The sequence below is a fragment of the Phoenix dactylifera genome, chromosome 14 (assembly GCF_009389715.1).
Source record: "Phoenix dactylifera cultivar Barhee BC4 chromosome 14, palm_55x_up_171113_PBpolish2nd_filt_p, whole genome shotgun sequence".
NCBI classification, from domain to species: Eukaryota; Viridiplantae; Streptophyta; class Magnoliopsida; order Arecales; family Arecaceae; genus Phoenix; species Phoenix dactylifera.
The window spans coordinates 8959409-8969394 of record NC_052405.1 but is presented as its reverse complement, the minus strand read 5'-3'; the positions used below and the strand labels follow the sequence as shown (position 1 = coordinate 8969394).

At 37.8% G+C, this 9986-nt stretch overlaps 1 protein-coding gene across 3 annotated transcripts; it reads right to left on the bottom strand.

The window, feature by feature from the left end:
- Positions 1-534: 534 nt before the first annotated feature.
- Positions 535-8451, bottom strand: LOC103704805 (putative methylesterase 14, chloroplastic). 3 transcript variants are annotated; one of them, XM_008788252.4, is made up of 6 exons: positions 8203-8451; positions 7882-8091; positions 4759-4998; positions 4512-4655; positions 3796-3930; positions 792-1126 (listed from the first exon to the last, which is right to left on the bottom strand). In XM_008788252.4, exons 2-6 carry the CDS (start codon positions 8035-8037, stop codon positions 851-853), a joined length of 951 nt encoding a protein of 316 aa, XP_008786474.2. In that variant the 5' UTR covers positions 8038-8091; positions 8203-8451; the 3' UTR covers positions 792-850. The 3 variants fall into 3 exon arrangements, with proteins under 3 accessions (XP_008786473.2, XP_008786474.2, XP_017697696.2); XM_008788251.4 differs by having other exon boundaries at positions 535-1126; positions 7882-8451; XM_017842207.3 differs by having other exon boundaries at positions 4554-4655; positions 7882-8451.
- Positions 8452-9986: the final 1535 nt, after the last annotated feature.

Here is a 9986-nt window from a genome sequence, read left to right as displayed (position 1 = left end):
ATAAAGGGAAGGAATACTGTACGTCTGGTTTGATTCATTTGTCTCTGTCTAGCCGGTGCCGGTACATGTGGGAATTGATGAACAGAGTAAAAGCTGGAAAATGATAACTCCCACTGGTAAGCAGAGGAAAAGCTGGCAAAAGGGAGGAAAATCTCTTTTTCTTCTGCTGCTCTTCTTTTTACATCCAGCTTCTTTTCACAGAACCAGTTAGGTACCTACTAGTAGCTTCTTATGGAACAATTCTAAATGGATCATGCCAAAATAATGATGGTTTTGTGTCTGTCTGAGTGCATGTTTCTCTCTCTCTCTCTCTCTGTTTTTTTTTTTTTTGAGGGGGGGGGGGGGGGGGGGGGGGGAGGGGGGGTTGAGGATATACAGATTGGTAAATGTGTGATTAAGAAATGTTTGTCCATAACATTTCTGCAAACAGAATACTACATTTGTACTTATAACTTCACTCAGAGATACAAGCTGATATGAAATTATATATCACCCAAAATTGTTCTAATATTTTATTGTACTATCGTATATAGATTTCTTACAAACTGAATATCAAAATCTATAAATAGAAATATCTGTTAAGCTTTTTGTATTGGATGGATAGACATTCAAATAATCTCTACATAATATGTGAATTGAAATATCTGGATATATCTAGTATGTTTTTCTTTTTTCTGAAAGAAAACTATAACCATCACAATAACATGATAAATGTAAATAACTAAAAGGAAGCACAAGTATCGGGTTCCCTGTTGTTCATTCATGTAGTTCAAATAATTTTTGTCACGGTATCTATATAACCTGCAGCCTTGTAGCTCATCATAAACTCATGGCACATTTGTGGTTGTTCTCACCAAGACAGCTGGGCAATTTCGAGCAAAATCTTGTTTAATGATTGTGGCTTCGAGAAGAAGGGGCAATGATCAGTGCCTTTGATCTTGAATATCCCAAGAGGCGGGTTCTCTCGGACCAGCTTCTCCTGGATGTCAGGTGAGAGCATGTTGTCTTCAATCGTTTGAACGAAGTATCGGCGGACGGTCCCATAATTTTCTGGTGTCAGAGACAGTTTCTCCATGATAGGAGCCAGAGGGATTGGTCTCATGGACACCAACGCCAACGCAATATCCTGTCATTGCAGCACAAAAATCAATTGACAGCACATATTTAATGCTTGAAACAAAACATTGGCAGGAAATGAAGTGGCATGTCTCCGGGCATATGATACTTTCCATGCGCCTGAAATGAATACTCCACAATTTTATCCTTATATACAAATGCTGAATTTGCTTTTGATTTCCATGCAGAAGTGCTTATAAATACTGTACTTCAGATTTGTTTCTGATTTCCACATAGAAAGTGTTCGTAGACAGTTTTGTATGTTCCAACATTCAGGTCTCTATGTCATTATACATTACATTTTTATTTGAATCATCGTTCTCTATCAGATATTATGACAACAGAAATGTGAAGTTTTTGGAAGTGTGCAAAGGTTTTTCCATATGGAATTTCCTGAAATAATTCCAGTTATAAAAGAGATATTATTGTGACTACATCAGTGAAAATGTGCTATTACTCTAAATTAGCAAATAGATCCATCATGTTTTCCTTCCAAACAAGACTGCACAACAGTGAGAGGTGGGTTTTTCTGCTGACAAGAAATCATGTTTATGCATATTTGTTATCACTGGGAATTAGTGAATCTGGATATGACGGCAGCACTTTAGTTCTAATTTTGGAAGGATTTGTAATATAGACAAGGAGTTTATTCAAGGACCTAAAGACAAATCCTTAAATGTGACTACGGTTACCTCTGCCATTGGTGTTTAAATTTCAATATATAGCCTCCATGTAGGTCTATATCGGAATATAATGACAGATATTTTACAAGTTGTCAGGATCAAGCGCTACCATTATACCAAAACCAACCGGTGTTAGTGAAGGCGCAACTCTATTTCCTTAAATCCCACCAAAGGCAGCGCCACGAGTCGACTCCGACCAGGCCTCGCCCACCCCAGACTCCGACCTGGCCTCGCCATGGGTTCAGGGACCCTCGGGTATAACCCACCTACTAACCAAGCCATCGCCGTTGGCAGGCGGCAGGACATGCTGACAGTGACCCTCCCTGTGCTGCTCAGGGACCCCGCAAGGTATGGCCTGCACAACGGCAGAATATATCCAACATCCCCCCCCAACGCGGTGCCTGGGTTTCGAACTCGAGACCTCTGGCTTTGATACCAGTTGTCAGGATCAAGCGCTACCATTACACCAAAACCGACCGGTGTTAGTGAAGGCGCAACCCTATTTCCTAAAACCCCACCAAAGGCAGCGCCACGAGTCGACTCCGACCAGGCCTCGCCCACCCCGGACTCCGACCTGGCCTCGCCATGGGTTCAGGGACCCTCGGGTATAACCCACCTACTAACCAAGCCATCGTCATTGGCAGGCGGCAAGACATGCTGACAGTGACCCTCCCTGTGCTGCTCAGGGACCCCGCAAGGTATGGCCCGCACAGCGGCAGAATATGTCCAACATAACACAACTATCGCACTACATTAAACATGATGCCAAATACAGCTGCAAATTATACAGGACCCTTTTACATTATTAGATCTAGATGGTTTTGGTATCCTTGTTTGCTGTTTGTCAGCCTGAAAAACATGAGTAAATAGGGGAAAGAAAAAAAATCTTGTTTATGAAAATGCTTTTATTGCATGGTATCTAATAGTTTGAAAGTTAACATATAGAATTCAAATGTAGCAAAGGTTCTATGATATGACGATTTTTTGATATAGGTTTGCTACAAATTTGAACTATATATGAGGTGCCAAAAAATTCGATAAATCTTATCGAAGGTGCATATTCATTCATTCACACCAAAAATCAGCTGTTCGTTAATATCATTCAAATATTGGCGAAGCCAATTTGTTTTTTGTTAGTGGCTTTAATAGCTCATAATGCTATCAAGTTATGAAGGTCTTTAATTTGGTTATCCATTGTTACTTTCATGTATTATGATCTTTTCTGACCACTAGTAAGGCGGAAAAAGCCTTGAGCGTAATCACTGTTATTATCTCCTTGAGTTTTATATGAAGTTCCAATATTTTTGGAACACAATATGTTAATTAGTTAGAATATTAAAAACACATTGCGTTGTGTAGCTGGTATTTCACTGCAGCTACAAGATGTAATACATCTCAGCTCATGGAGGCTGCATAGCAGAAACTGGTAGTTAAGTTCTTTATTGAACAATCAAGAGCAACTATTTTCAAGTACCCATACTATGAAAGTGTAATTGAAAATTTCAACACAGAGAATTCATAGAAATAGTTTCTGAAAAAAAATAACAGATTTCCTAAATAGCATTTTGAATTAAATTACAAAAACCTTTCTGAGATTAGGGGTAACTTACACTAATGCCCGATAGTTTGAAAAAACTATGCTTACCCTCTTGAAGTTTATTTTTGTCTAACACTTTAGTTAATAGAAAGTCAGACAAACTGTTAACCTTAAATGAGACCCAAATGTCACGTCAGAAAAATTTCAAAAATGACTAAAATAACCTTAAGCGATATAACGGCCACTCAAGGATATAAGAAAATATGTGCATCCTCCTCCCTATCCAAGAAAAATTTTGACTTTTCACATGAGGTAAATAGTTTCACTAACACCGTTAATTTAATTGGCTATAAGTGTAGGTTTTACAAACTACCAGGTATAAGTGTGATAAACGTAAACTTCAGGGTTTTTTTTGTAATTTACTCTTAAGATATTTGTCAGATGAAGCAGAAGCCAAACCTTGGAAGGGCTGTGGTTGAAATACAACCCCTTAATTTGTTGTTTGTCCAACATGAGACCTGTAGGAGGTTTGTCTTTGCCATTGCCATATAATAATGATTGTGACTCTTGCATGAAAATTTCTGCAGAACCTAGCTGCAAATACAGATAGAATATGCAAGCATAAGTTGCAGGTGTGATCAAAAGTGAAAAGCAGCTTCCAACTTAAACATTATCTTAGCCCAGGTATGTGTGATAAGTGACATCCTTTATAAGATAAGTTTAAGAAGTGTCACGGGATCTTCTAAGATTAAATATGCACAATAAGCTTGAGATAGCAACACAAAAGGAGGCTTGCTGATTAGGTGGTGTATCAGTAAACAGGTTTGCAGGGCGGCAATTACATGTGCATGTAAAACTAAAGAACTATCTCATTTACAAGTTTAACATCATATTATTTAGATTTACATATGCTGATTTTATATTTTCTAAGATTTAAAATAGATGATAGAGATAAAATCATGAGTGGATGCGAAAAGAAGGTGCCAGCTGGCTTGCTGATGAAACCTCTTCATGTTGTGTGAAGAGACTGGATTAAACACCACATTCACAAAGAGTTGGGAGGTTTAGGGATTTCAGGAAAGGCTACCCCTAATTTATTGACCATTATAAAATTAGAAAAATAAAATCCTGCACATGCCCAGAAAGAAATAAAAGTACTAACGTAAAATACGGACTTGTTCAGCAAACGCATCAAAAGGTCTCTGCCCATCCAGTACCATTGTTGCACTCAGAAACACTGCTTTTGATATCTTCTTCGGGTGAAGCTCGAGTGCGTATGAAATGATTGCACCTCCACAGCTGTGACCAACCAAGATAACCTGTAAAGCTTAACTGGTCAAGATATTATCAAGAAACATGATTATTAAACAATGAAGAGGTGCATAAGCATAACAGTTATAATAACTTGAAAGTTTTTTCCACCTTTTCATCATCAGGAAGTCCGTGTAGGTAATCAATGAGAGGTTTCGCATAGTCAGCCATAGTTGTTATGCTGTTAATGTCTGTATTGTCTATCCCAGACCCAGCAAGATCCAAAGCAACCGCTGTCAACCCTACTTCCTCTAGCAGGGAAATAGTCTTATACCAGCACCATGCTCCAAATCCTTCTCCATGTACTAGAACAAATTTCCTTGTTTCAATGTTCTCCAGATAAATTGGAACCTGGAGAATAGTTTTCAAGGATGAGAAATCAATTAAGTATGGCAATTTTTTATGCAAATACATAAATCTAGGAAATAGATCAGTTGTTAATAAAAAAACCAGTTATTCACAGCAGGAACATGTCCTGTTTACAGGAACTAGTAGAACAACCCTACCAGAGAGCACAATGAAGGGGAAAAAAGAGAAGAAATTCCGTAAGAAGATCAGGTGATGGGAAGATAAAGATCATAGATTAATGTGTGAAAATCAAATATAATTATCACACTGAAACATCAAAATATTTTCTGTAAGAGATAGAATATCTATAGGTGGAGTCAGGACTAGAAGCAAATAGTAAAAAGGTACACAGGACTTGCCAGCCTGTCAAAATGAATTCCAGATATTGACTCTAGAAAAATTGATACCTCATATGGTACTTAGGTGCAAGCTAAACGAAATAGCGTACATATCAGCCTGAATGTTTATCTAAATTTATTATGAAGCTGATCTTTGAAAAATCAACTGTGGAACCTATGGTGGAAGTACTGAGAGATATTAGAGTCACTCTTGTATCCTCTTTCTACCACAGTTTTCACACAAAAACATGGGCTCCAGATGTTTGTATCCTTAATCAATTAATCCCATAGCTCTTGTAAAGGAGGCCTTCTACTATTTGTCCTGGTTCATCCATTAAGTAGGTATCTTTTTTCCAGAACTGATCTTTCCTGCTTCTTGCAGGAGTCTGAAGTTACAATGTTCCTGGACACAATCAGGATTAGTCATAGGGCATATCAGGAATGAGCCGCATGACAGTTGCACAAGATTATCTGTTCCAATGTCATATAATACTAGTTTTGTGATTACGATTTCCAAATATAATCAACTCGATGCAAGCAAGTTTGTTCTAAAGTTTGGGCAGGAAAGCAGCAAGTGAAACTAAAGACACCAGAATTCTTCAAAAGGGAGTATGTTATATACCATTTGGTAAAACCAAGGCTGCATTTTAAAGGAGTTACTTGGTATTGCACCAAAATTTCAGTTCGTTTACTTAGACTTTCACTTTGCTTCATTTATCCACTTCAGAAACTGTATCATTATAAGCTGGATTTGTAGAGCATTGGTATTTTATTGACAAAAACAACTTTCAGGTTTTAGAAATAAGAGGGCACATGGTATAGATCTTGGTTGTTTGAAGTACTCTGGTATTCGGGAGCCAATCTATTTGCTAAAGCATCATATTAGTCTTAACAGCACCAGTAATTAAGCACCATTTATGTTTATGTCATCATTGTAGCACAAATTTACACATTGCCTAAACAGTTAAAAGTACATGTTTCTTTTTTTTTTTTATTTGAATAAATGGGAGGCAAGGCCACCCAAATTCATTGAGTTAATGAAGAAAGAAGAGGGTACATAGAGGTGAACAGGGGAAAAAGCAAGAGAGAGTGGGGAGGTGGAAAGGAGAGGAGGCTTTAGGAATTTAACAAGGAAACTGCAAGTTGATGAGAGGTAGCTTTGTTCCCCATCGCATGCTACACCATTCAGCAAAGGAATGTTTGATCTGCACTGTGACCTCAGGTATAATCTTCATTTTACGAGTGAAAATCTGTTGATTGCACACCAGCCAGATTTACCGACGGAGAACAATGACCAAAGAATCCAATCCAGGGCTCATTTGCTTTTTGATTCTTTGTCTCCAGTGCATCCACCAAGATAGTAAAGAACCCAGGAGATGTCTGATCCTCGAGGCAGATTAAAGGTACATATTTCGCAGAATCTAAAGAGGCTTCTGGCCTTCAAAGCCCATTACCCCTTCCCAATACATCCAATCCTGTTTCCATCCTTTTCGCTACTTGCAGTATTTGGGGACAAAAATGATTTAGGGAACAAAGCAACAGTGTAATACAAATATCAACTTCTCCAAAGAAATACTCTATGCAAAGGAAAATAGCAGCTAGATACAAGTGAACCACATCAGAAGGTTTGCCTTGACTTAATGGTGCTTAAGCCAGCACAAACCAGTGATACATTAGGTAATTTTGATGCAAATGTATTGGAGAAATATAATTTTTGGCTTATTTTGATCTTTAGAAACAGATGCTCTTTTCTAAGACAAGAAAAGGCTGTTTCTTTTACCTTATGCCGATTACTCCAAATTGAATTATGGTATATGACCAACAAAATAAGGATAAACACCACTTCGAAATACACTAATATGAACCTATTTGGGATAATAAATGAACTTAGAAAGAGTCACAAGGCTGGTGGAGATAGCATATTGATTAAGATCTCATAACCCTCTTACATTTAAGAGGTCATCTTTTTCATTTTCGGGTTTTCCAAGCGAAATTTGTAAATCACATATCCACTGACCTCAAAATAATGGAGCATTGGGCAGATCTAATATAGTCATATGCCTAGAGCACCCAAATTTTAATCTTCAGACCTATTTCAGACAAATGACTGATTTCAACCAAAGGAACAAGTAATGAACATCATGAAGGCTACTGAATTCTGAAGAGCAACATCAAGGCTACTTACCTCCAAATATTTTACAACTTAGTTGATCCAATGTCCGTGCTTGGAGAATTAAACAAATCAAAGAAACAATTTGTTCATACACATGACAACCTCATTCTACAGTTTAGTGAGGATTCTGAACATGGTCTTGCGGACAGAAAATATGAATGAAAAAGAAGGCACCAATTTAATGTTAAACCAAAATACTTTAACTTTTACCTTTATAATTGACTCATTTATATAACAAAAACTATAAAGCTGCCATCTTTATCATGCAAACAAAAAGGAATGTCATGATTAGGCTTTCAAGTTGATTCGAAAATCGGAAATCAGAATTGAGACAATGAGAACTGAAAACTCGTAAAGTGAACTTTGGGAGCTGACCTGCTTCCCATTGGAGAATGGATCCGATAGTGTCCGCCTGCGGGAGCTCAAGGACCCGGTCCGGCGAGACATCGAACCATCGAAGCGCTGGGAATGTTGCCGGTTGCTTGCCGTTGACAGAGCCTGGCGGAGAAGCAACTCCTCTTGGGCCGCCATCTTCCTCCGAGAGGAATTCCTCTTGCTCTGAGATCCAAAGCCACCTCTCAAGTCCTTTATGCGCATGCACGCCAACCCATTACCCATCGAAGAAAATGACGAGGCGAAGCAAGTTTGCAAATGTTTTGAGGGAAACAAAGCTTGCAACTTAGGATGAAAACCTACCTAAGAACAGGAGATTGCGTCAGGAACAGGAAAGATGAGATCTTGATTACGAAACGAAGAAAAGACCCAACCAATCCCAAAAAATACCGCCAGAAACGCTAGAAAAACTGACCAAAGGGGGGATTTTATAGCTCAAAGGGAAGTTGAAATGGATCAAAATGGAATTTTTGTGGGAAAAGATAGAACAACTGTGGTTAATTCTATATTTTTCCAGACTGACACATTCTGAGAATTAACGAAGAAAAAACCAGAAAATCCCAAACAAGACGAGAATGTAGAAACTACTTGAGATTTTTCAGAGGAAAATCACAAAATTCGGAGCTTTTACAAAGAAAGATGTTAAGAGGAAATAACGAGAATCTGCGAATTTATCGGCCATTTATTTCCAATGATCTTGAAAAAAAAAAAAAAAATCCCTTGGGGTGAAAAAAATAGGGTTTTAAGGAAAAAAAAATCTTGAGAAGAATTTCATCCCAATGTCATTTACCCTCAGTAATTATAATGTAGTTTGGTGAGAGAGAGAGAGAGAGAGAGAGAGAGTAATGGCTATCGTGGATTCCTACTGGCTTTGAAATTAAAAATTTTGGGACTAAGAGATAAGGAAGAGAAATTGTAGCTGTCGAAATTAAATACTAGATGGATTATTCGCTCAGTTGACGCAGATCTCTAGCCATGAAAATTGGCTTCCTTTTTTTTTTTAAAAAAAAAGAAGATAGCGAGTCCTTTTGGTTTTCATCCACCCACCAATTCTCTCTCATAGATTATTACCAAAATAATATTTTTGTAGCTATATCTTATTTTAATAATTGCAAGGTTTGAAGTTTGATGGACAATTTGATTGTGCCTTGTGAAATATTAACATCATATTCTTCATGAAGTTTTGGTGGGTGTCAAGTGCTGTGTGCATTTTTTTCATAATATTTTTGCTCCAATGTGCAGCTTATGCCTTCACTAATTTATCTAATAAAGAAAGGTTCTAAACTATGTTTCCACTAGTTTAGGCATGGGGTGCCTTCTTATGCAACTAGTTTATAAAGCTAAACCTTCAGGCTTTGTTTTTGATGGCAGGATGGAAGAAAGCTAAATGCAGCCATTTACCAAATGGCTACATTTCATCTTTAGATTCAACTTTGAAGGAATTGCTATGGCCTGCACTTGCTAATTTGTTCTTGCAAATGTCCCTTCAGTTTAGGCAAAAGCTTGAATGGATGGGAGAGAATTGCTTTGAGTACATGTTCATCCTAGAATTGCTTTGGTGGAGGGAAATGTAAGAGGACACATGAAGCATGAGGGGGGAATTTGTTTGGTCCCATAGTAATCTACTGAAATAGAAACCAAGAAAACAGCAAACAACTATGAGTAAAGAAGATCTGATTCTGTGAAGGGCTTCTGAAGAAAAAAATAATATCATAAGATCACAGACTTGGAGAGTCACCATAAAGCATTGCCTGTGTTGTGCTGTTCTTGAGCTAGCAAGCAAAGAGCCACCATGTTTCGCTCATTGCAAGTACACATCCATTATTCTACAATCCAAAATGTCATGCCCACTGAAAGCAAAGCCACATGGTGCAATAACTAGTGTCATCTTAAGGTGCAATAATGCAGTGGAGAAATATTCATCACTATCTGAATAAATAATTATCGAATTTCATTGGCTGTTTGTTCCATGAAATGATATGATGCATGTAGTCGATGAAGAGTAACATGGCTATACTCAAGTTTCAAGTTTCAACCATTCAAGTTCGATGAATCCCATGCTTTGTAATGATAATTGTAATTTTTCA